This window comes from Bemisia tabaci, chromosome 5 (assembly GCF_918797505.1).
Source record: "Bemisia tabaci chromosome 5, PGI_BMITA_v3".
NCBI lineage: Eukaryota > Metazoa > Arthropoda > Insecta > Hemiptera > Aleyrodidae > Bemisia > Bemisia tabaci.
In genome coordinates, this window is record NC_092797.1 from 15721287 (window position 1) to 15748680 (window position 27394).

The 27394-nt window shown below is 41.7% G+C and overlaps 1 protein-coding gene across 12 annotated transcripts in view; it reads left to right on the forward strand.

The window, feature by feature from the left end:
* The window catches only part of SERCA (ATPase sarcoplasmic/endoplasmic reticulum Ca2+ transporting SERCA), an 88282-nt gene that overhangs the window by 36243 nt on the left and 24645 nt on the right, over positions 1-27394 (forward strand). For all 12 annotated transcript variants that reach the window (XM_019058707.2, XM_019058708.2, XM_019058706.2 and 9 more), the window contains 2 exons: positions 5623-5640; positions 10665-10747. In XM_019058707.2, the coding sequence (XP_018914252.2) occupies positions 5623-5640; positions 10665-10747 (101 nt within the window). The remainder of the gene's footprint in view (positions 1-5622; positions 5641-10664; positions 10748-27394) is intronic.

The window sequence follows — 27394 nt, forward strand, 5'->3', positions numbered from 1 at the left end:
CCGGCTCCTCGTTAGGACCGAAGTTCGTCGCTGCATTATGTCGAACGAAGTATACGAACGTAGATGCAGCCGTGAAGGAGGGGGCGGGGCGATCCTAACTTAGGAACAAATCTTTCTGTGATGAGTGGAGGAGGAAATAATTTGGAATCACAGAGAAAAAAAAGGAGGTGTTTGCATTTCGGGCATCTTGGAATTTTTGTGATGACGTAGGTCGGTACCACGACTCTTATCATCGATTTTCTTGAAAATGGTGTAGTTTATGGAAAAAATGCATTCTATATGTAAAGTGTTTGAAATTATATCATGAGTTGATTTAAGAAAAAAAATGGGACGTTATGGTCCGTTTTTTATACTTCGAATTTCGGATTTTGCAGACCGGGTAGTATCGTCACAGGGTACACGCGTTTTTTGTGATTTGGGGAGAAATTTTGAGGGTTGAGGGTGCACGCTGATGTTTCAAAATCCCGCGCATTTAGTTTTAGAACTCCCAAAATTACGCTGTATTTTGCCTCGCGGTTCGGCAATTATGGGAGAAGAGGGGAGAGAGAAGCTCGTTACATTCCGCGCACTGCGATTTATTGCACTCTTCGTACAACGCCTGCAGCAGTTTTGTTCCGATGGATTCAGTGGCGTGGCGTGCTTTCCGATGTATCGATTGATACGTCATTTAAACCCATGGAAAAGGATCGATAACCAGGGTGCTCGCAACGAACACCGTAACAATCGATCTTTTACCCTACCCTCAAAGGAGGAAATATCGATAGCCGATCATTCATGCCTCGCTGCTGGATGGATTGGAAATCTATCGGAGGAAAGACACTGCCGGGAATTCGCGACTTTTGCTGTCACGCCTACGTGTGATGGATATCACCTGTGGTTCGAGGAAAATTGTTTGTTCAGCCGGTCCCTTCTTCGCCTTCCTGAATCTCCGTTATCGCCAACCCATACGATCCGTGGATCTGTAAATTAATCCTGGTGCATAGTCACTGCTGTGTACTGACGTTATCCTATTTATGACGTTGGAATTTTCGACATTTGGCATTAATTTGATTCATTTATCACTGTTAGGAAGCCAGTAGGCATTATACCGGCTGTACACGCGTTGAAAAAAATTATAGGTTATGACCATTGTACTGCCGTTCTAAGGAAAAACGTCGTATGAACATCTGGACCGCGTTAAGCTGAAAGGATCTAAGCCACCTCAGCTACCGCCAGATTTTATTGGGCACTTGAATTTTTTACATGAAAACGGTTGTGCGGCTCTCCGTTCAAACAGTAAATTTTCTGAACAGTAGGAGGCAAATTCCTGAAATTTTTCAAAGGAATCCGAGCGAACGTTCCTCTTAAAAAGTCAAATTGCCGAGTCAAAGTTGGCAGTAGCTGATGTGGCTTGGTTCCTTTCTGCTAAACGCGGTCCATTTGAACGCTGACAAATGACCATTGATAAACTAGGAATTTTCGGTCAAATGAATAAACAGGGTGTTTAGCATCAGGAAAAACTGGAAATATCAGGAATTTTGGCCGACGAGGAAAAAATCAGGAAAAGCGGAAAAATCGGACGTTTTATCAGGGATTTTTCTCTCGCGAATCTCCTCAGCGGAGAAGTCTTACTGCGTTTTGTTTACTGTGCCAGGAGTCGTCGAAAAATCAGGAAAACATCTGGAATTTTTTATAAAATATCAGGAAAATATCAGGATTTTTAAGAATTACAAAATACTAGACACCCTGATAAATTTTACCTAAAAATTTTCAGAGAATTTTTCCCGCAATTTAAGGACGCTAGAGACGCTCATGCGTTATGCGCCACGGGACCGCTGCCGCCCTTTGACAATGAAGCGATTCTAATTATTTCAAGCAAATGTAAGCCAACTCGCTGGCACCGATAAGGTTTGGCGCACGGGGATTATTATTTCGCTCAACCCACGAATCCTCGTAATCGAGATCCCTCTGCCGACTCGTAGCGCTCCCTATCGCGGTGGCAGATTAGGACGGTTATCCTTTAATCCGGCGCTAACCGATTCTTGACATCATATCTGAACGAGTTGTTTCCCAAAGGGAACATGTTCATTTTCAGACGACCTCGAGCTATGTTCTGATACTAGTATTCGGGGGCTCATTTAATAACGGATATGTTCCATTCTAGTGAAAATCGGTTCATCTATGATACCAAAGCTCTTTACGTCGAGCAGCCAATTTTTGCATCCCAGGGTTGCGGAAATCCGCCTGTCTCTTATAAAAGGTTTAACTTGATGTAATGATCAGGGGAGCGAAGCATGAATTTTAGGAGCCATCTGTGGTTCCAAGTAGCATCTTTTTTTTCAGATCGAACATCCCCAATTCCAAAAACCATCGAGTATTTAGTGAGATTTTGATGAGACTATCTATTATATTTTGAAAAGTTTCAACCATACTTCGCTTTTTCAGTTGTTCAGAATTTAATTCGGAATTCAAGTGCACAGCGATAGCTCGAGAGCGAAAAATTCGTCGATTTGTATTACCATGCTGAGGAAGAACGCCGCATGAGCCAATCAGGCGTTGCTATATTTCCCTCGATTAATCACGAGTTGCCAGGAAATTTTTGAACATTGCTTTTCCGATTTTTCGGAGGATTTTGTTCGTAATTTGATCTGAAAAGTCTGACAATTTCTAGGGCAAATACTCGTAACTTTCTTCAAAAATAAATATCTTCTCAGAGGAAGTTCGGCAACATTCAAATGCTCTTACGGCGTTTTTACCGAGCACAGTAGTTTAGTTTTGACGGAAGGAAGGAGAGCGAAGACCCCGGCGTCGGCGCACACTGGAGCGAGTCTATAGGAGAAGTCAGACAAAATCTGGAAAGCTCATATTTTCGAAAATATGAAACAAAAAAGTTCGAAAGGGATTCCATTGACTTTTCCGTGCAATTTCCCTCCAGAAACACCCCTTGAAATTGAATTTGTGACGAAATAAACATCAAAATTTGAAATTTCAGCCAAAAATTTCACGTCCGACCTCCTTCGTTCCACTGTGCGGCGGCGTGAATTTTCTGAATCTACGTTTCGACGCCCCCGATCCGAAATTCACGTTTCGGGTATTAATAACTCCCCGCGGTTTATTTATACCCGGGCTAACCTTTTAAATTAATAAAGTGGCCCTATTGATGGGTCAAAGTTGAGAAAAAATGTCTTAATGACCCGATTCGGCTCCGGAGGAAGGACTCGGGTTCGAACAATTCGGCAGCGAGAACAATCAATCTTCCGCGGTGCCCCAACAGCACTCCTAGCAACTAGACGTCCGACGGCGCTTAGGCCTGCCAAGTTCTTGCCTCACGTTGTCCGTCATTAATTTTACGAGATTTTTGTTTCTAACCCTTCGATTCCTCTTTATTTCTCCCTCTCACATCGCCACTCTAAAAAACCACTCTGAAAATCACACTGAAAAACCACTGAAGGCAGAGTGTCCACCGTCCACTGGTCAGGAAAGTCCGAAAATATTGTGCGGATTTTTTTTAGAGCGGTCCGGAACCAAGGGTGTAGGAAGTTTTTGGGCCTTCTCATTTTTAAAATTTAGAAAAAAACCATTTTTTTCTCTGAAATTTCAACGTGATGACTCTCTTACGTCTTGGTAGCTGTACCGGCGATTTTGCGAAAAACCTGCGCTCTTATATACCGCAATCTTACAAGAAACACGTGATTTACCTATATTCAATTTTACCAGAAATACGTGATTTGTACAACAGGTTTTCCAGCAACTTGTGATTTTTATTGCAAGTTTGCGAAAAAATTGTGATATTTCCGGCTTTCGCAAGTGGTAACATCGTTTTCGGGACCGTTCAATTTTTACACGCAACCGATCGCGATCTGCCGAGTCACGTGGTCGAGAAGTGTTCGCACTCCTGTCCGGAAGTACCGAAAAAGTACAGCAATTCCGCAGAGAGGTCCGGACTTTATTCCTCCGCGTTACGCGTGTTTCTTAAGATATCCTGAAAAGTGTCCAATCCCTTGCGCATTGATTCTCACCGCAGTATCGAGTGCACCCAGTAGATCTTCAGGCCACCAATGAGCCTCGAACTTCGTGGTTATGTCATTTTTTTCACCATTCCCGAGAAGAATCCACAGAACGTCGCATGAACCGTTGGACGTTGCCGAATTGTCTTTGAGAAAACACGAATTTTTCAAAGAAACTTTGGATTATTTTTATTTCATTTTTCAGACAATTTTATTCGCAATTAAATCTAAAATATCTGCAAATCTCAAAGAAAACTTCTTAAATTTTCTCATGAATGAACTTTTTATCGAGGGACGTTTGGCAACGTCCGAATGTTCATAGGGCGTTTTTCTGTAGCCCGGGAGTATTTTGGCGGGAACGCCGGGGTCCGTGGGTCGCCTCGAAAGCTCGGGGCCGAAGCCGTTGGCCGCGGCGCGGCGGCGGAGCGGGTGACAATGCGGCTGTGGCACTGGTGACACGGATCCCTCGCGTCATTTCGTCTCGGAAATTTTCCCGAAAACTTGGCATATTTTCTCCGTTTCCGCATCATAGCTCAACGTGTCGCGGAGCTATTTTCATTCTCCATCCTTCTCCGACAAACGATTCCCGAACACTTGTTTCCCCGCCCCCTCCTCCGCCGCCGCGAATCCCATCACGACGAGAGGAACATTGTAGAGCTATTTTATGAACGCTTAAATTATGAATATCCACTTTTGGCCGATCACCGTTGATGTTGTCTGTGTAAAATTCACTTCTCCGAGTGTGTTGTAGCACACTGCTCGTTGTGTTTGTCCCCCGCACCATCTCTCTCTGCTCCGCCAATGAATAGCGTTTCTTCGTCTATTCACATGCGTGGGCAGCCATGTAGTATGGTGTCTAGGACTTGATCTATCCGCGGGATTTATCCGGAATATGCCCGAGAGTTGAAGAATTCATTTGAGTCGGTGTCGGAAACCGGGAATTTCTTCTTTTTCCGCTTTGAGGCCATTCTGAAACCGGGAATTTCTTCCTTCTCCTCTTTGAGGCCATTCTGAAACTGGGAATTTCTTCCTTTTCCGCTTTTAGGCCATTCTGAAACCGGGAATTTCTTCCTTTTCCGCTTTGAGGCCATTCTTATTTTGGGATGCTCGACTTGCGGTTTTTTTGGCGCTCGAGGATTACTTAGTTGGAAGTTGAAAGAATACGCTTATTTTGCTCCAAATTCTGAAGAAGTATCTCGGTTTTCTGAAGTATTTGAAGGGAAAACGGCAAGGAACCGCGGTTTTCGTCGGAAGATATGCTTCTGAAAATCAGGAAAACATCAGGAAATAAGAACGGTATAGAATACCAGACTCTCTGGCCGTGAAAGGTGCTAATTGAACTTCATTTTGCAAATCGGAACCACTACTTGGCGCATCCATAAAATCAACTATCTACATTGGAAAACCAGTGGCACATACATTGTTTCTAAATTGCGACAGAAATAGTATTTTCTTATCGCAAAATGTAGATCAATTGTAACATTTGCTATAGACCGCCGAAATGGCGGGCTGCTGGGGGAAAAGAGTACCTAATGAAAGTATAATCTTGGTTTTTTTTTTGTGTTTTTTGTTTGTTTGTTTGTTTATTGTACAACCATGATCTAATCCTACTTTTCTTTTTCTTGTGTGTTCACAGAATTGCCAGCAGAAGAAGGTAAGAATCTTTTCGTTTTGGTCCAGGAGCCGTAAGTAGTAATTTTTTTATCGCTCGATAATCGATCTTTTAGTAAGACATTTTAGGTTTTGAATCAACCCCCCCCCCCCCACGAGAATCGTTGAATTATCGATTTCAATCAATATCATCCAATAAATCATCCATATAAAATCATCAGTTTACTTAACAATCATGTTACTTCGTCCCTATCGCAGAATGCGGCCCAACTTTCCGTTGGACTACATTTTATAATCAGGAACTATTTTTGCTGGTTCATCCATAGAAACACCTATCTGCGTGGGGAATTTCTTGGCACGTTTACGTTGTTTCTAAAATGAGCTACAAAAAGTAGTGCCTTATATCGTAAAATGTAGTCAAATGGACCACTAGGCAAGGTACGATTTTAAGCAATTTGATACATGTCTCTTAACCAGAATTTCACGTAGAACACGATTTACACAACGGAAATTACTGAAACTAACTCCTAACGAAGATATCAACGTTTTGATTTCACATTGGTTACGAGGAATTTGAACTGCCCGCTCACAAGAAACTCAAAGCTCTACGTGAGTCAAATCGCGCACTACAACGGTTTCAGCAATCTTCTCAATCGAGCAATGTTCATTTCTTACCATGTGTTGTTCAAACTATTAGCAATTTGCTACAGCTGAGCCAAAGCGTCAAGATTGAGGTTGCCAGATTTTTTTTCGCAGAGGCTGTCATGATAACGTTTAGCGCGCGATGTGAATCACGTAGAGCATTGAGTTTTCATGAGCGGGTGGTTTGGATTTACGCATCAAAAATCATTAAATATCTTCGTAAGGAGTTGATTTTGGTAATTTCCGTTGTGCGCGTCGTGTTTTACGTGAAATTTTGGTAAAGTAACATGAATCAGAGTGCTGAAATTTGTACCTTTTCTAGTGGTCCATTGTGATTTACCCGCCTTAGAAGTTTTGAGAAACCGTGTATCTCCACGTTGAAGGACTCGGAATGATGCGCGATTTTTCTTCAAAACCACGCCGCTAGCTCAAGTTAGCTTAATGACGACCAGTGGAAGCAGAGGAAACATAAATGAGCCATTGAAATTCGAGTCGGCGTGAGTTAATGACTGTTCCATTTTTACTGCCATCGACGGATTCCTAAACAACATGTGACGAATGTGTTGAATGTATTTCACCGGGTTAGTCCAATTCACGGGAAATTTGTAGCTCATTCAAATTTCGTTAAGTGCTAAAAGATAATTTTTCGCGTTTAATTTTGAAAAAGACCCCCCTCCCCCTTCTGAGAGTTACTTGTGTTTTATCCATGTACGTCTAAAAGAGATGTGAGGTTAAAAAGTTATTTTTTGGTATTAATACGTATTTAAAAATTAAGATTACGTCATACGGGGAACAGCGCATACATCGGCATTGAAATCCGATAAAGTAGCACGGTTATTCACAGTTTAACGTGACGTAAGGTATATTTTTTTGGAATAGATGAACATTGCGTCAGGCAGGATGTTTCCTGGCCTACCCCGTAAAATGAAGGTGGGGTTACAAAAAGTACTAAAAAACGTCCCCATACTCTTGGCAACTTTCCCTCCTCACTCTGCTTCATCCTAATAATCCCGTCATAAACCTTTAGTACGAAAAAGTGTCCCTTTACATTCCGATCCCGTCTATACTGGTCCTTAGTGCCTTCACAGCAAAAGTATGGCCACTCGAAGATGTGTTTCTTACCATTATAGTCATTTTACGTTATCATAGAAATGCCTAGGACCAAAAGAGCGCATTTTTCCCAACAGATGTAGGATAAATAGACATAATTCATTGTTTACTTTGCTTGTAGTTCGGTAATAATTGTTTGTGGAAGAAGTAAAACCTGCGCTGAATCCATTAAACGAGTGACTTTTCCTGTTACATTAATCCTTTCAGTTTTCATTCATTTTTAGCAATTTTGGCAACACTTTAGAAAAATGGATTTTGTCAAAAAAAAAAAAAAAAAAAAAAAAAAAAAAAAAAAAAAAAGGCAAGAACCTCCTTCCTTGCCATCTTAAGCTTCCTGTCTTCTGAAAAGACCGGAATTTATCACGCGGCGAAAATTACTTGGGAAAATCAGGAAGTCTGTCTGTGAACCAGTGTTATAAATTGAGGATTTCTCCTTTCCGTTCAGAAATTATATTATTTTCAATTTAAAGTTAAAAAATCGACTCAGTTTTGGAGAATTGAACAAAAGATGAAACAAATTAAAAAATAGTTTTCCTTTGAACTTTGGAAAAATATTGTCTTATCCAAGACGACTTTGAAGAAAATGAGTGGAAATCTCGATTTTTCATCCATGTATTTCGGAGCGTATGGAAAATCAGGGCAATAACAGGGGATGAAAAAAATTATGATTCTCATACACCTTTATCTAAAATCACCGCCATTTCTCAGGCCCATGCTGCACAATATTTTTAAAGCCAAAAAGTCTGGCCACTCTCTCCTTCTCCATTTTAAGCTCACCAGGCCAAGTTTCATGTCGCATCATAGGGTCATGTCAAAAAAACCCAACAAAAAACACCCACTCCCCTAAAAAAAATTCAGAATGAACAGCCTATCGACAAGGTTCAAGTTTAAAGTTGAGTGGTTTGCACTCGACTCTCTTCGCAATTAAATTAATGACCTTTGAGGTCGGCGAAAAGCTCGAGGCCTTTAAAAGCAAGTGGACTGAACTTCCGGAGTTGATCTCGTATTTACAAGCCTCAGGTAGTTCCAAGCTTGCACCGTAGATCGAGTTATTTCCAGCAGTGGCGTAGCGCGAATTGCGATGTATCGATTGTTATGCCATTTAAACCTATGGTAAAGAATCGATAATGAAGGTGCTCGCTGCGAACACCCTGTCTATCGATTTTTTTCCATGTGTTCAAATGGCATAACAATCGATATATCGCAAAGCACGCCACGCCACTGATTTCCAGATCCGTCGCCCGGACGCTCTGCAGTTCCAATTTCTTTTTTCTCTCGCTCCCTCACTCCCCCTCGTCCTTCTTTTTTGGGCCTTCTTTTCCCCGTCGGGTATCTATTTTTCCTAGTTTCACCCCCCTCTCCCTTTCTTTGACCCTCCCCGGTTCCAAGTAATCCACTTGACACGTTTTTCTCCTCTACCGCAATTAACCCATGAACTTGATCGATTATCCTGCCGTGTCTCCCCCACTAATGAGGGATGCTTCGTGCACCGCCAGTTTATACCGTTGGAAAATCATTTTTGATCGAGGAAAGCTCTCCTGAAGAAGGGAAGAAGAGGGAATGAAAACGTGTGCTCGTAGTTTATCCTCTGGACCCCTTTAAAAGAAAAAAAGGGAATTTTTCGAAATATTCCTTCTGTTTCTATTTTAGAAATTTATTATTTGAGACGATTTTAGTTTTGCTCGACTAATTTATTTGTTCCCAAATCTAAATAAATACACTTTTTGGAGACTTCTTGGATGAGATTGTTGGCTCAAAATTTAATTTCTGATACGTTAGAGATGCGTTGCAAATTTTAAATATCCTGTGTCCACTTATAGAAAAATATATTCCAATTCTACATCCCTCATCAAAAGAACCCTGGTAAAAATTGGCAATAGGAGCTGCATTTCAAAATACCATAGGAGTTCTTATAGCCGACTAAGAAGGCTATTGAAAATCATATAGCTGGCTGTAGAAAGCGGAGCAAATCGTATAGCCGGGCTATACGAAGCTATAAAAAAGTATACAGTCGGGCTATAGTTCCTATCGCCGGGCTTTACTCTTTATCGCCATTGGCTATAAAATGTTATAAGAAATTGTGTAGGAATTCGTGTGCTTTGTAAATCATTGAGTTTGAAACGGAACTACCTTAATATTTACAAAACAAACATTATATTTTCTTTTAAAACATATTTTCTTTCATCACTTAAAATCAGAATAATCCCTACAGAGTGTGCAAACATTTCAAAAGCATGAGTTGAAAAAAGCTGACTCCGCGAGATTAAATATTAGAGCCTAACACAAAGCGGAGCGGCGACGCACTGGCGCCTACAAACCTAACAGGGATACTTCACGCATTGCGCAATGCGCGGAGTGTCCATGTTAGGTTTGTAGGCGCCAATGCGCGTTTCGCGCTCTCTGCCCGCCCGCCGCGCCGCAGCGTGCCATGGCGTCTGAAACAACTATTTCACACCAGAGGTATTGCACAGTATCATAAGAAATTGAAGACGCTCCAACATGATAAGACTGAGAGGCATCCTTCAAAAGCACGGAGCTTTCCTCGCAAAATAAATCAAGATACTATGACACAAAAAGAGAGCGGTAGTCCAAAAACTAACAAAGTCCTAGTATCTGTATTTAGTAACGTTTAGCATAAACTTTATCGTCTGGCTGTAGCTTAATCGCCATGGGCTATAAAAGGCCATAAGAAATTGTACAGCCGGCTTTAGGTCTATAGTATTTTGGAACACACATTCCCCTGCCAATTTTTACCAGGGAAGGTAAATTTTCTGAACCCTTTGAATCTAAAACCTCTCGGTCTAAACTCTCTTGGTTCTATTCTACAACCTTGTTTATGTATATATTTTTTTCATATAATGACCCTCTTGGCATTAGGAACACAAAAGAGATAATTTAGCCCCTGTCCAATATTTTTTTGCCTCTTTTAAAGTCGTTTCAAGAATGGAGAAGTGCTTTTCCAGGGACGATACGTATGAAAGGTGAAGTAGTAAATATACTTGCTTTGAAGTTCTATTCGCGCTCTGTTTCCTAAAGAACGTAATCATCCCTGGGAATGTGGAAGGGGGGGGGGGCGTGTTTTTGAACTAGCAAGTCCATGGATTAACAAGAGTGTCATTCTCATCGAAGTTTGCCGATTACAATTCAGACGCAGGTCTAAAGCTTGGCAGAAAAGCACGGGTAATAATTACCTTTTCCCCCTTATCGACTCACCAGCACCACAGTTTTATTAAAATATGAACTGCTTCGATACAATTGTAATTCGAAATCTTAATATGTATGATTAATACCAATTTCTTTTTTTCTCAATTTCAGGCAAATCAATATGGCAGTTAGTTTTGGAGCAATTCGATGATCTATTAGTTAAAATTTTGTTATTAGCTGCAATTATTTCATTTGTAAGTACACATTTTCTTCACCATTTTTCTTGACGCATGCGAATACATCGGGATCTTCTTTAGTTTCGATTATCTGATGTAGTGAATATCAGTCCGGGTTTATTTTCGAGAGGTGTATAAAAATACTCCATCATTCGTGGTATAAGCAGCACACAGGGTTTTCTCCGTAAGTCGTGTTGGTTGCTTACAGTTTAAGTTACCAGGCTCAGTGAATATCCTAATTTTAATTTTTATTGAATACTTACCCCCCTTCGAAACCTGTATCATACCTACATTTAACCAACCACTCTAGTTCTTCGCGCACGAAGATTCGGAATTGGACAGAGTTCAACAGAAAGGAACCAAGCCACATCAGCTATTGCCAAGTCTAACCGGGCAATTAAATTTTTTACGTAAGAACGTTTGTTCGGATTTCTTTGAAAATTTTCAGGAATTTGCTTCATACCATGGAGAATTTTCACTGAAATTTGTCCGAAAATCCGTACAACCGTTTTCATGTAAAAAATTAAATTGCCCAATTAAATTTGGCAATAGCTGATGTGGCTTGGTTCCTTTCTGTTTAACATGGTCCAATTGATCGTTATGCGCGGTCTTCAGCGTAAAAATCAGTGGCGTGGCGTAAAGGATCGATTATCGATATTTCTCCACTTGAAGCTGCAGTAAAGAATCGATTCTCAAGGTGTTCGTAACGAACACCTTGATAATCGATCCTTTTCCACAGATTTAAATGGCAGATCAATCGATATATCGCAAAGCACGCCACGCCACTGGTAAAAACGGGCGTCTCTTTTCTCCAGACTGACATGGTACTTATTCATAGAGTTGGGCTGTATCTATTTTAAAATCCTCGTATATCCGAAGCCTTCTCTCATCGACGCGTCTGGCAACCGTAGTAATGGTGCTTTCGTTTATGATTAACTTCCTGGACGTTAAAAAAACGCTCGCTGGAAGTGCACTAATTGCCCAAGTATACAAATTCGCGTGACGTCTCTTGTCTGCAGTTCCCAAATTCTCATTTCCATTATTTTTTCCAATTTTTTAAATGATGTTATAATTCAAGTCACATTGAATATTCATAACTCAACTTGGTGCCAAGAACTCGACAAAATGCCTTCATAACAAAAAGAGAGGTCTTAGAATTTTCCCCGTAAAAAATGCGCGGTGACGAGTCATGTGAACATTCTTCAAGTTGCCCTGAAGTCGCGGTCTGCTGCGTGTAATGATTCAGTCGCGAGCGAAGTGAATTCCGAAGGGAAAACGAACCTTACAGAATTAAAATACTCTTTTTTAGGATGCGCCTTCAATTGTTTGATTATACTATATTAACTGCACTAGCGTTAAATAAGTCGCATGCCTTGCGCCGTGCTCTGTTCATAACCTTGGCACGTAATTCGAGGATGTATTGTATGATGGGCTATTTTAAATAGATGCGGTCAATCTTGACAATTTACAAGGGTGAGGCAAGGTAGATATCAGAATTTCAGTTTCATAGCTCACAAAAGCTATAGCTATGAAAATATTTTATGACCTTAACCCAAGTAAATTTATCACCTTAAACATTAACATACTGGACTGGAAAGTTAATTTTCGTTGTTTTCAAAATTGTCTATATCGACGGCGTAAGTCCGCAATCACATATCTCGTTCGCGGTGTCCGGAAATCTCTGCCTCTATGTTATTTTTTTAAAGGAGAACACATAAACATCATTCCTTGAAGTTTATGCAGAATTTTCTTCGCACAGAGAAGAAAAATCACGGCAGTTTTAAAGAATTGTCGTTGTGTTGCTTTCCGTTTAAAAAATAAAGTATGACAGGAAGTCTGCGACGTCGCAAAGCGAGTTATGTGATTGCCGACTTACACCGTCGATATATTCAGGATCGGTTGAAGGCGGCGTAATGTATTTTTGATTCTTGGGATTCAAACATTTTAGGATACCCACACCGAGAAAAAAACACGGTTTTTCGACGGTTACCACGGTAGTAATGTCACACGGGATTCCACAGTAGCAGAACCGTGGTTTTTGATGACTATAATGATGAGCACGGTGCTGTTACTGTGTTCACTGTAATATTACTGTGAGCAGAATAATGCTACCACGAGCATGGTTATGCTGGTATGCTCATCAATAATCTTACCAAAATCCATGGTTCTACTACCGTGGAATCCGATGTAACATTACTACCGTGTAACCGTCGAAAAACCGTGGTTTTTTTTCTCTCCGTGCATCATACCTCAATGTAGTAGGCTTTGCTCCAGTAATTGGGACGTTTCGGCTCGTATTTTATTCGGCAAGACGGAAAGAAAGACTCGGGCGACGTCAGCGGTCGCGAGGTTTCATGACGTACGTTGTAAATTTGACCTATGCTATTATGTTCTCTCTCACGTGATTTTTAAGCAAAATCCCATCTTATGCCGCACGCATCTTGTTCCGCAAGTCTCAGTCGAAGCGGAGCGAGCTTGTTAAATACTTTAATTAAAGTGATAAATCAATATATTCCCGATTCCGCCTCGATTCTTTTCCGCCGAACAACTTTTCTTTTAACACCCCATCGACGAGTTCCGGGGAAAGGTAGGACGAAGCCAGACCCCCGTCGCAGTCGGCGCGGTTCTGTTGAGAGCTCGAATTTTGCGAAAGAAAAAGAAGTGGAAGAGAGAGCCCCGACACTATTTATAATGCGGCAAATTGGTTTGAGGTGGCAGAATCTTTCACCTCGCTGAAAAACCATTGTCGCCAGTTTTGTAATGGAAAAATAGGAGTTTATCGACGCGCGAAACTACCTTCAAGCGAATCTCGAAATGAGGTTGTTAAAATGGGACCGGGTGAGAGAAAATAATAGCGAAAAGGGTCACCGCAAGATTCAGGTTTGCGCGGAAATTAGTTTTTTACGAGCAAGAATCTGAAAAAAAGCATGAAATTAGAGCGTCACCCAACGTAACTCCAAAAAAAATTAAGCTCGGCAGTTTTCCGCAACAACTTTTAAATTCAATTTTTTTTCGTTCATTGCAGTTAAAATTAGCCTCATTTGGCTTCAAATTACGTCATAAAACCTTTTTTAACGGAAATTTTAGAGATTACGGAAAACGTTCAATTCGTCTAATCTTTATTCCCGTTTGTGACTCCATGAAGGGGTGCTGTCTTGACTCTCAGTATAAAAGGACTCCAGACAGACCTAGACTTTTTTTTTCTTATCTCATTTATTTTTCTTAAAAGAGGTAGCCGCCCACATAAAATGACGTCATGACGTCTTCGTCAACCATGCGATAACGTCGGCAACGTCTATCAGCGACGTTGAAATCCCCGATTTTGACATGTTTGCCTCGCAGCCGGGGAAAAAACCCGGTGGCAAGACGATTTTCTCCGAAAGGATGCGAGGGACGGTGGCAGGGGTGGGGGTGGGTCCGACGTCAGAAAATTTCGACGGAAGTTACGTCGACGTCGACCGACGTTCGGGCGCGTGGACGTGGACGGTCCGAGGAGCCAGAGCGCCCGGTGGAAATAAATATTTATTCGTACAAGTTAATTGAACTTGCCCCGTATCGGGCGTCATGACGGAGCATCTGTTTAGCTTGAAAATCCCGTGTTTCCATAAACACGCACCGCGCTTCCTCAAACAAGACAAGACGCCGGCCTATACTGTCGTCCTGAGGAAAACCGGCATATGACCCTTTATACGTTGCCAAATTTCCTTCGATTAATCACCAATTTTAAGGAAAATTTTTGAATATTTTTTCACCGATTTTTCAGAGGATTTAGTTTCAAATTCGATCTAAATATCCCGCAAATTTCAAGGGAAAATATTCATAACTTTCTTAAAAAATGAATGTTTTCTCCGAGGAAGTTTGGCAACATTTGAGTGCTCGTGCGGAGTTTTTACTTAGCGCGGTAGTGTAGCTCCGGTTTCAGTTGACGGTTTTTGAACTTGTGCCCCGACCCGGCTCGGCCGGCGGCGATGTTATTGTTTCTGTCCACCGCGTTTCGATCGTCTGCTATGATGATGTCTTTCGGCGTGCCATCCATCGGGCCGTCGCGTTTTGGGCTATTAAGTTATAGCTCCAGGCGGTTTTTGCCTCTGTTCTACAGGGTGATCAGAAAGAACTGGAACATCAACGCATCAGGCATCGTTCCTGTAACTTTTGAAAAAATTGAGGTAGAGACTTGGAATTTTGTGGGAACTTTCAGATCTAAGAAAATTATTTTTCATTATCATGAAATGGACTTATTTTGCAATTTGGAACTATAAATTCTAGCCCGGTTGAAAAACAACGTATGTGCCATTAGTTTCCCTATGCACATAAGTGTTTTTCCATAAGAGCCAGAATTTATAGTTCCAAATTGCAAAATGCAGTCCAAATCATGATGATGAGATCACCATAAAAAGTGGCAAGAGCTCTGCTGCCGTGCAAAGGAAAAACGTCGTATGAGCCTTTAGACGTGCCTAATTTCAGTTGATAAAATACGATTTTTCCGGTAATTTCGCAAGTATTTTTCCTCCAATTTTTCAGAGGATTCTACCTGTAATCAGATCTAAATTATTGGAAAATATTGTGGTTAAACATTCATAACTGCCTTAAAAAATAATCATTTTATGTTTTTATGGGAGTAAATTTGGCAACCCTCAGAATAATGATCATACGGCGTTTTTCCTTCGCACGGCAGCCCAGGAGTTATAGGTTATAGGGCAGTGGCGCGCCGTGCTTTGCGATATATCGATTGTTATGCCATTTAAACCTTTGGAAAAGGATCGATAAAAAGGGTGTTCGCAGCGAACACATTAATAATCGATTCTTTACCATAGGTTTAAATGGTATAACAATCGATACATCGCAATTCACGCCACGCCACTGTTATGGGGGCGGTGCGGTACGTTTGGATCACTCTGGATGTTGAATGCTGAAGACATCGATGACATGGAAAGATAGAATGTCGTTTGATCCTCCCGGTGCTGCCAAATTTCCTTTGATAAAGCACGAATTTTCTGGACATTTTTGGAGTATTTTGCCATCCGTATCGGAGAGTTTATCATCCGTTCGCCTCGCGCTGAAAACTTCCAGTGTAGGTTTTACTTTTCATTCGCTTGAGAAAACGAAAACCGTTCCCGATGAGGAAAGTTGATTTTGCGTCGCTTTTTTCCGCCATAACGAGGTGCGATGTGGTATTCAGACGTGCTACAAACTTTTGAATGTTGCCAAATTTTCTCTGATAAAACATTTATTTTAGAGGATAGATGTGGTTGTATTTTCTTGAAATTTTAGGAGTACCATACATTGATTTTTAAAGAAAATAAACAAAAAAATTATGTGTATAGTAAGCCTCAAATTTCCAGAGAATTCATATTTTGTCAGGGAAAATTTGGCATCGCTGCACTGTCTTGTGGCGTTTTTCCATATCACGGCAGTATTCAAGCCAATCCTTATTTATGCGCCTATCGTCTCGTTCGCGTTTTTTGCAGTTTGTTGGTTTAAACACCTCGCGCCCCTTCTCGCGACGGCAAGTGCGGGGCAAACATTAGGGACTGAATAATTCAGAGTAATTGGACTGATTTCTCGCCGCCCTCTTATACTGATTTATTTATGGTTTTCCCGGTTTATGCGAGCTTTGAGATCTCTCCAACTGCCCCTAAACATTTACCCATCGATTTGTTCGGGGCTTCAAGCGTTTCCTGGATTTTAAACACTAAATTTAAGTCACCAAACCAGAGAATTTTCACTCTTTAATCGCGAGTCTTGCGGGTAACTCGCCATCGCAAGTGGACTACATTTTTTAGTTAGGAGCTACAATTTTCGGCTCATTTGTAAAAACACATATGCCCATAGGGAAATCAATTGTAGTTAAGTTATTTTTAAATTGAGCCGGGAATTTTAGGTCTTCACTGCAAAATTCAGTCCAATTCAAGGTAAAGTTGACCCGTGTTGCCAAAAATGCTAAATGCTGGGCATTCTGGAGACAACGTCTCTCGGGAAAATGAGTGCTCTCATGAAGAAAACGTTGAGTCCTTTAGATTTATGGATATATAGCTCGTGTACGGGGCTCCAAATTATCGTGTCTCCTTAAAACAGCCGTAGGGAGAAAAATATCTCCAGTAGCAAAACAATCGGTGTTTTTTTTTTTCTTGGCGCGTGCTTGACGGACACTTGATGGTCATTGCTAAGTACCGTATCGAACACCAATGAATTATGTTAATGTAACCAGCTCTCAAGTGGCTCGAGCCCTTTGTTTTCTAAACATAACCAGCTTCCACCCGGAGTTGGTGACGTCCTCATTAGGTGTCGATTCGGATTTGAATCAGTCGGAAAAAACGACAATACTCCTCTCGTTGTGATCTTGAACCGCGGTCATACTGCCGTACTGCCATGTTGCCGAAGAGATCTGCTGTGTTAGTCCAAAAATGAAAGTATGAAAAGTGGACCAATTTCACCCTGCCTTTGGCTCTTAGGGTTCTGGAAAATTCTCTGACCAGGGTGTCTAACATCAGGATTTTCCCGATTCTATCAGGATTTGAGGTCAATCAGGATTTAATCCCGACTCCATGAGGACTTGAAGAAAAATCAGTCGTAAAATCAGGATTTGAGAAAAGTTAGCCGCCCGATCCAATTTTTCTATGCTTTCGCATACGCTTTTGTAGAAATTTTAATTTTTCTCCGCAAGAAAACAGGATTTGGAAAAATGATGAAATCAGGATTTAGCAGTCAAAAATCAGGAAAGATCAGGATTTTATCAGGATTTCCCAAAATGAAAAAATAGACACCCTGCAGTTCCTACCCTAGTTTTTCCCTAGCTTTTCGAGAACATGTCATTCTTACTGTTGACAAATTTCAAGCTAGTATGTATATATTTCAAAGCGAAAGACAAGAAAGGCTCACTGCAAAAAAGCGGTCCTATTGGTGGAAGCGGGTGATTGCAATGGACAAAGAGGTAAGTAATAGACTAACTAACGGCAGCTCACGGAAGAATCCCTAATTAGTCCATCAATTTCCCCTTTAGTCTGTAACAAGTAACAACCATCCGTTTCAACCAATAGGATCGCTCCATGTTACCTATGTCTTCATTGTCTTTAGATTTGTCTATCAGTTTCTATAATCAGCCCACAGGTTTGTTAAATGTTATCCAACCGTAGATTTAGACATGACGTCACGGGTGGGTAATAATAACTCGGAATGTAATCACGCGAGGAGGCCAACGAATGATCCGAAAGAGGAGACCGCGGAAGATATTGTTAGTCCTACGGAAAAACCCCGGAAAAACGACTCCCTCCAACCCGGTGCCAATTCCGCCGCGCTAAGGAAGAACGCCGTGTAAGCCTGCAAGCGTTGCCATATTTCCATCGATAAAAAACGAATTTACTTGGAAAATTCTGAATATTTTCCCTCCAATTTTTCAGGCAATTTTGTCCACAGTTCAATCTAAGACATCTGAAAATATCGAGGAAAAACATAAATAATTTTCCTCGAAAATAATTATTTTGTCGGGAGAATTGTGGCAACAGCATACGGCTCATACGGCGTTCTTCCTTAGGAAGGCAGAATTTCGGGCGGTTACAACTTCGCGAGCGGAGCTATTGCGGGTGACCGCTCGGGGCTTGGCGGCGGCGCGGTCAGCGGATTCCAACGTTACCAGATCGTGCAATTAAATGTATATATTTTACACGGGATTAATTGAGGGTAAGTGCACTATCCGGCAACTATGGCGGATTTATAACCGGGGGCCCGATAAAAACTCTACGAAACGCTCGCATTAACGACTGCTCTTTGACCTTTCTGAAAATGTCCCGCCGCGGATTAAGATTTCACGAGCCATAAAAGAAAGTTGGCTCCCGCCCGACCGCAAAAACCGCGTATCTCCCCGATGTTTCCGCCGGATGTACGCGGTTCTTGATTCGCGGGGCGACTAAATGAAGGCGCGCGCTGGGGAGGGATTGACAATGCTCGTAATTGCCGCAGCGACGTATTGAAAGCGTTTAAATTTAGAGTCAATAAATGAATGAACGACCACGACGACAATTGAGCGGCTTTGTTCGAGAAGGACGTAAGTGCTGCGGAAATCCCGTGTTGATTACGCTGTTATTCGATGAGTTGACTCGCGGCTGTGGGGGCTAGCGAGAGAATCGGACGTGCTTCCCGCGGTGGACACCCGGGAAATTCAAATTCGGCCTCAAAGCTAAAGCCCCAGGACAGCGACTGAGCCAAAAAATGTTCATGTGAAGGGAAACTTGGGCTTAATTTTGATACCAAGGGCTGAGAGTTTCTGAGGTCAAACTTTTTTTATGGGGTCGCAAGGTAACTATTCGCGAAAACTTTCGGAAAATGAAGTTTATACGATCTAGATTAAGCCTATTGGAAAGGGGAGGGAAGGGAGGGGGTGGAGGTCAAAAATGGTTCATGGGAAGGGGAACTGGGGCTTCATGTTAAAGCCTGAAAATCATTGGCGGATCCAGCAAATTGGCAACGTTGCTTTTCTACATTTAAACCTATGGAAATGTATCGATTCTTAGAGGGGGCAAGTGCTCCGACAAGAATCGATTATTTAACATAGCTTTAAATGATGAAAATCCGGTGTTGCCAAATTGCTGGATCCGCCTCTGCTGAAAATAGGGGCGGAGAGGCTCTGAGGTCAAACATTTTCTCAATGGTTCGCGAGGCGAACAATTACCGAAAATTGTAGGAAATGATGCTTATGCGATGAAGATTTTGCTTCATGGGAAGAGAAGAGGTTCTGTTATCTGAGGTCAAGATTAAAAACCTTCTTCTTTCGCTTGGCGACTCTTCTAAACGAGCAAGCGGAGTAAGTTTCAGGGGCTCGCCTGAAAATAATGAAAAAATAGAGTTGAAATGAAACTGATGTGGGCTCAAATCTGGCGTTCGCAAGATGGCAGGACGCGACCGCCACTTGGAAATGTAAACCTCGCAGAATATCTGCTGGTGATCTGTTTTCTTTCTAAAACATTCAGGCATTTTAATGGAAATTTGAACTGATTTTTTTTTACCATGGGAAAGAACCAGCAAAATTTTGAAGAGAAATCGCACAGTCATTCCCTTGTGAGAAGGATAAAAGCGTGTTCTATTTTGTAACCTTGGAATGTTGCTACGCCCCTTTGCCTAGAAACGACGAATTTTCACACAACGTTGCACTGGAAAAAAAAAAGAAACACATTGGATCTAGAGTTCAGACTCTTGAAAACATTGACACTAAAAAGGACTCTTGGTTCAAGCAGATTTAAGCTTAAATCAAAAGGAAATCCGCTCAAATTAAGAGGCTTGGTTCTTGATTTAAGCTTAAATCTGATTGAATCAAGAGTGTTTTTTCTTGTCGATGTTTTTAAGAGTCTGGACTCTAGATTCAATGTGTTTTTTTTCCAGTTTGCCACTGGTCAGCTTTACAAAATAACCTTCTGAGCAAAAACTTGCCAACTACTTCTAAGAACCAAAATATTGCGAAATCATCTTTAATCGGTTGATCTCTCTGCGATTTAGGAAGAATCATTTCTCACGGGAAGATCAAAAAATCCGCTCGAGAGTGTTCCAATTGCCAGTGGCTTTACGATGTATCGATTGATCTGCCATTTAAACTTATGGAAAAAGATCGAAAAACAGTGTTGGCAACGAGCGCCTCAGTAATCGATTCTTTTCCACAACTTCAAATGGGGTAATATCGATGATTGATCTTCCACGCCTTGCCACTGGCTCCTACTCCTTTACTCTTTATCCGTCCGCGACCCATTATTCACTAAAGAAGGAACACCGTTTAATCATTGCGTGACGGTGCCTTTAGATGACGTCACTTAAAATCTTTAATTTTCGCTCCGCCCTCGCCGCGCCTCCGTTTCGAATTAGGCGATGGCGAATTATTCATCCTCACGAATCAGACCATCAGCTGATATTATAATTAGTTTCGCCGACTTTCGGGGGCACATACCTTACACTTATTACCGTACACGAATGCCGTCTCGACTCGAATCGCACGATATGCTCCTGGATTTAGGGAGGGACAAGGCATTAATTTACTCTCACCTTGGGTCTTCGTCCGCAACGTCGAGGAAGGAAAGTGAGGTACAAGTAGTACTTAAAGATCAGAGATTTACACTCATAGTTCGGTGAAAGATAGTCAACTTCGGTTCATTCTGAACGACCAACTTTTTCGGTTCGGGCATAACTGAGGCTCTCGGTCATAAATACTGAGCTATGGCCCCTGTAACTCAGAACAGGGTTGCTACAGTCAGGGAATACGGGGAAAACCGGGAATTTTCTGGGGAAATGATGAGAATGTCAGGGAAAAATTGATGAGCACCTTTATTTGTTTTCTAGAATGGGTTTGACGTTTCGGACGACACATTTTGCCCAAAAACTATTTCTAATTATGTCTTTTTGACCGTCTGGCATATCTTCTACTGTCAGGGAATGCAGTCACATGCAATTAACGCGTTAAGCATTATTTGCATGTGAAATCATGCCAGAAAACATCGGAAAACCATGGAATTTTATTTTCATAAACCCTTAGAAATCGTGAAACAGGTAGTGGACCGTTTTTTTGTTAAATTTTGATCAAAAATTTGATTAAATTTCCTCGTATGAAGGCTGAGTTCGGGGTACTTCTACACGAGTCCTGCACTTCGGATGACTAAAATTGAAGTTACCACTAGGTTGGCCTCGAACGGATAAAACTTTTTGCGGCATTTTTAAAGATGTGACCGTATTGGTATTTTGTACTAAAGCGGGGTGTACATGAAGCAAATGGGTCACATCTGCAAGAGAAGTAGTAGTAGTAAAATAATTTTATTTTAAAGCGGTGCTTTAGCATCTAAAAGCTCTTTAAATTCTATGGAATTAAATCGAGCTTTGAGTCATTTTTGAAAGTGCCCCTGTTTCTGACGCTGTCTCGATCGTCCCCGGCCCTTCAATTCCCCTAACTAATCAAATATCCAATTTTTTTACTACCTCTACACTATTATTGCGCATAGCTTTTTTTCCAAACTTTTAGTGTATACGCGACTCACTTTTAAGAGCTTTTTTATTAAGCTTGGAAGTTGATTTTGGAGAAAATCAGTGGCACTATCGTGTTCCTTGCTGGAATCGTAAACTTCATGGAAGCAGTGGCGTGGCGTGCATTGCGATATATCGATTTATTTGCCATTTAAACCTATGGGAAAGGATCGATAGACAGGGTGTTCGCAGCGAACACCTTAATAATCGATTCTTTAACATAGCTTCAAATGGAGAAATATCGATAGTCGATCATTCACACCTCGCCACTGCTCACTGCATGGAAGCGGTCCGTCTTCTCGAAGCGCTTCACGCCTCGGGCATTCTGCGTTACGCGTTACTCTCATGATTTTATATTACGGAGTATGATCTCATCTGAAAAATGATCGCTCTCCCTTATTGCCAAATTTCACAAAAACTCCTTTCATTAAGTACATTTAATATTTCAGTTTTTTTTTTAAAAAAAAAAAATGGTTTTATTTTTATTTTTTGCAAATTACAGTCGATGAATCCCAGAGAAGATTATCGGCGAATCATCGCTCTCCGTCTTTGCCAAATTTCACAAAAACTTCTTCCTTTACATACAATGTTTCATCTCTCTTCAAAGAAAAAAAAAATTCTTTTTTTGCAAATCACAGTTTGTGAATCCCAGAGAAGATTTTCGGCGATTGATCGCTCTCGGTCATCGTCTTTCACAAAAACTTCTTCCACTACATTCAATATTTTAGTTCTTTTAAAAAAAATCATTTTATTTTTATTTTTCGCAAATCACAGTTGTGGCAAATCCCAGAGAAGATTTTCGGCGAATGATCGCTCTCCGCCATTGCAAAATTTCACAAAAACTTCTTCCTTTGCATTCAATATCTCAGTTTTTTTTTTTTTTTTTAAAAAAATTCCATTTATTTATTTTTTTTTTTTGCAAATTACATTTGGTAAATCACCGAAAAGTTTTTCGGCGAATTTTGGCATCGGTGCCGTCCCCTCGCTCACCGGTAAGACGAAATGCTGCGTCGCGCCGGCACATTTCCCTTGCTCCCCCCCTCCCGTCTCTGTCCCCCGGACCCCCCCCCCCCTCTACCGCGCCTCCTCCCACCGTGCCATTATCAGTATTGGCATTCGCCTCGATTCTAAACCAGAGGAATAATTTTGAAAGTTTTCCAGTTTTTCGTCGACTCTATTTTTGCCGTGCAGTCGTTCCAACAATGCACGAATCCAACGGGGCCCGAAACGCCGGGTTGCCATTTTTCACGGGAATCCCTCTTTTCCCCCGCGAATGTAGGTTAGTGTCGCTGCTCGCGATACGCCGTCGGAGCAACGCCCCGGGCATTCCGAGGAAATTCCTCAGGTGAAAGAAAATGAGGTCAAAATTATTCTATCCCTAATCTCCTAGGTTTTCTCTTATATTTTGTTTTTCATTAAGTAGTGAGCATGTTTCGATCCACAACGTTAACTCACTCATGTTATCCTTCGAAAATTCAACCCCTAAGAAGTTAATAATCGTTTCAATATTATATTATCAAATTTTGAAGTCAATTTACCCTAGTTTAAAGAAGAAGGCACGATGGAAGTAATTCTATCTTAAATTTGATGCACTCGTGCTGAAAAGAGCTGCGCATAAATTAATTAAAGTATAGGGGACCACGCGAAGCACGCAAATCATGTGCAAAGTTTTTTAAAATTTATTTTTTATTTTTCGATCGTTGTATGCGTTTTTGCAGATACTTTTTAGCATGAATTTGTCCAATTGAACAGTGAAGCCCATGAACACCATATTCTTGCCTTTATTTTTCTGTAGTTATTCCTGAAAATCCTCAAAAGTTGAAATTATACGCTTAACGCAAGTATGCGTTTATTTTTCAAAAATACGTCGAGTGAACTTCAAAACTCTCATAAAATCGAAGCAGACTATTTAAATCCCTGGTAAAAATTGGCGATAAGAGCTGCGTTTCTAAATACCACAGGAATTCTTATAGCCGGCTAAAGAAGGCTACAGAAAATCATGTAGCTGGCTGTAGAATGCGGAGAAAATCATACGGCCGGGCTATACGAAGCGATAAAAAATTATGCAGCCGGGCTATAGTTCCTTACACTTATCGCTGGGCTTCACACGTTATCGCCTGGCTGTTGCTTTTTCACCATCGATTATAAAAGGCAATAAGAAATTGTGTAGAAATTCGTGTGCTTTGGAAATCATTACGTTTGATACGGAACCACCTTAATATTTACAAAACACACGTTATATTTTCCTTTAATACATATTTTTTTTCATCAATTAAAATGAGAATAATCCAAGCAGGATGTGCAAACATTTCAAAATCATGAGTTGAATAACGCTGACTCCGCCAGATTAAATATTAGAGCCTAACACAAAGCGGAGCGGCGACGCACTGGCGCCTACAAACCTAACAGGGATACTTCACGCATTGCGCAACGCGTGAAGTATCCCAGTTAGGTTTGTAGGCGCCAATGCGCGTTCCGCGCTGGCTGCCCGCCTACCGCGCCGCAGCGTGCCACGGCGCTTGAAGCAACTATTTCACACCAGAGGTATTGCACAGTATCATACGAAACTGAAGGCGCTCTGATATATTAGGAATGGCAGGCATCCATCAAAAGTACGGAGCTTTCCTCGCAAAATAAATCAAGATACTACAGCCCAAAAAGAGAGCAGTATTCCAAAAACTCACTAAGTCCTAGCATCCGTAATCAGCAACGCTTAGCATACACTTTATTGCCTGGCTGTTGCTTAATCGCCATCGGCTATAAAAGGCTATAAGAAATTGTGTAGCCGGCTATAGAAGCTATTGGAAATCTTACAGCCGGCTGTAGGTCTATGGTATTTTGGAACACACATTCTACTGCCAATTTTTACCAGGGATCAATATTGAAGACATATCAGAATACCTATAACGGAAAATAATTTATCCAATATCAGAAAATACAGGTTCGTGAAGTTCCAGGCAAATTTTCTGTGGCTAATGGCAAATTTTCCAGGCAATCGTATGAAATGTTTCTGCCTGATAATAGATCAACGTGTATGGTAGTCAATAGTCGTCCCCTGCCCCCCCCCCCCCGCTCATTGCCTTCCACGTGCATCCTTCATTTCTGCGACACGCGCACTATCTCTCAACAGGGAAAAAGCGTATGATAACCAGTGCGCCTTCAATTTTTCATACATGCATCACGCATGACTTTGGAGCTTATTTGGAGCATAGTGCTAGAGCTAGCGGACATGGACCCATAGTCCGGGAATTTTTCCAGAGAATTAGTCTCTGCAGGGAATATTGATGTTAGAGCTCAGCCGCCGCACAGTGGATCGAGTCAATTGGAGAGGTCGGACGTAAAAATTATGACGAAAACTGCAAATTTTGATGTTTATTTCGTCACATTTAAAATTTCAAGGGGTGTTACCAAAAGATAATTTCACGAGGGAACCAATGGAACCATTTTTAGAACCTCAAAATTGTGCATAAACAGAGTTATAAGCTCTTAAAATTTCCAAATTTAGTCCGACCTCTCCTGTTGACTCGATCCACTGTGCGCCGCGCCACTCCGGTGAAATGCTAATTTCTCACTTACAAGTTGATTTTGGACTTGTTAAGAACATGTTCACCATACCCCGCGTAAAATCGTCACAAGAAAACACAGCTTACGATGCTCTAATTCTCACCCCTGTCTAGGTCAATTGCTCCGAGGCTTAACGACACGAAATTTTTTTCCCGCGGCGCATGCACAAGGCAAGGCGCAACCCCGCCAAAGCGAGTGCACGCGCGTACTTCGCTCGGCTGTTCATCCTTCATCGCTCCACCCGCAGTGTAAATACTGTACCAAGAAAAATTTGGCCGGGAGTCCCGCGCCCGACAATGTGTAGGTATTTATTTATTAGGAGTCTCAGAGAGGTGAAAATAGTCCCTGGACCTACGCCCGGGTCGCCCGCGGCCTTCAACCCTCCCAAACAAAACCGCGCATTCACGCACAATACCCGGGAGGAGTTACGCGCTTCTGCGAGACGCTCCCGTCGCGGCTGCATTCTCCCCCGAAAAAGCTCCGATTTTCCCCCGTAACGGCTTATCTCGAATTTCTCAAAATTTGGTCCATATCCAACTGTCGCGGGTCCGGTTTTCGGCGTTACAAATCGTCAGAAATAAGTTTCAAGGGCGAGTTATAAATACGCGGTCAGCACCGGTGGGTCCGGCCGAGAACAATAAAAATTATAGTTTTCCTTTAACGTTGGTTTTTCGCTCCCTCGTTTCCGGCCCCCGAATCAGGAACCGGAAGTTTTGGCGGAACGAGTGGAGTCGAATTCTCGGCTGACTTACGTCAATGCGCTCGTCCCGCTGCTTGTAGACATTTTTTATTTGTAGTCGGGGTGTTGAGACGGTTAGAAAACCGAGGAGTTTTCGGAGAGAAATGTTATCGGGAAACTGGCGGATTTCCCGCGGTTTTCCGGCATGTCGTGGAGGAACTAGAAAATCCGGGATGTTTCGGAGTTGATCGGGGCAAAAAATGCCCGTAAAAATCAGGGAATCCATTAAAGTACAATGGGGGGGGGGGGGCGGCTCGAAGGACAAGGCGGATAAGTGCAGTTCTTGAAAAAATTGAGATATTAATGATTTCAAGTAAAACTAGTGTTAGTGCATATTCTGGGGAAAATTCTCTCCCTATTTCCATTCTTAAGCATCACGAAGTCAGTTTGAACTTTCTTTCCGCGCCCTAAAGATCTATGTCATTTCGAAACTTCAAACACCTGTTTTGACTCGAGAAATGGAGAACCCGAGATCCATACAAAATGCACGATACATTATTTTCGACATCGGAGCAGCTCAAATCGCTTAATCGGTCGAATCAAGGAAAACCTAATTTCTGACCTTATTTTTACCCGTTTTGACTCTAGAAATGGAGTTAACCACGAGACCCATACAAATTGCGTGCTACAATATTTTCGACATCGGAGCAGCTTAAATCGCTTAATCGGTCAAATGCAGGACAACTTGATTTCTGACCTATTTTTACTGGTTTTGACCTAAGAAATGAAGCACTACGAGATCCATACAAAATGCACGACACACTGGGAAAAAAACACATTGGATCTAGAGTCCAGACTCTTAAAAACATCGACAAAAAAAAACCTCTTGATTCAATCAGATTTAAGCTTAAATCAAAACCAAGCCTCTTAATTTGAGCGGATTTCCATTTGATTTAAGCTTAAATCTGATTGAGTCAAGAGTATTTTTTCTTGTTAATGTTTTCAAGAGTCTGGACTCTAGATCCAATGTGTTTTTTTCCAGTGTACAATATTTTCGACATCGGAGCAGCTCAAATCGCTTAATCGGTCAAACGAAGGAAAACTTAATTTCTGACCTTATTTTTACCCATTATGACTCGAGAAATGGAGAACCACGAGATCCATACAAAATGCACGATACAATATTTTCGTCATCGGAGTAGCTCAAATTGCGCACCCGGCGAAATGAAGGAGAACTCAATTTCCGGGCGCCTCCTCCGCGGGAGGACGATAACGAAACCGAAAGCGGAAAGCGGCAGGTTCGCGGGATTATCACCGGCGGCGAGTAATTTCGCAGTGTATTTATTGCGCGGTGCTCGTCAAGTTCCACGGTTTATTTATACGCAGTTAACTCAGAGCCCCGGCCCGGTTCAGCGTTGCTCGTTACCCCT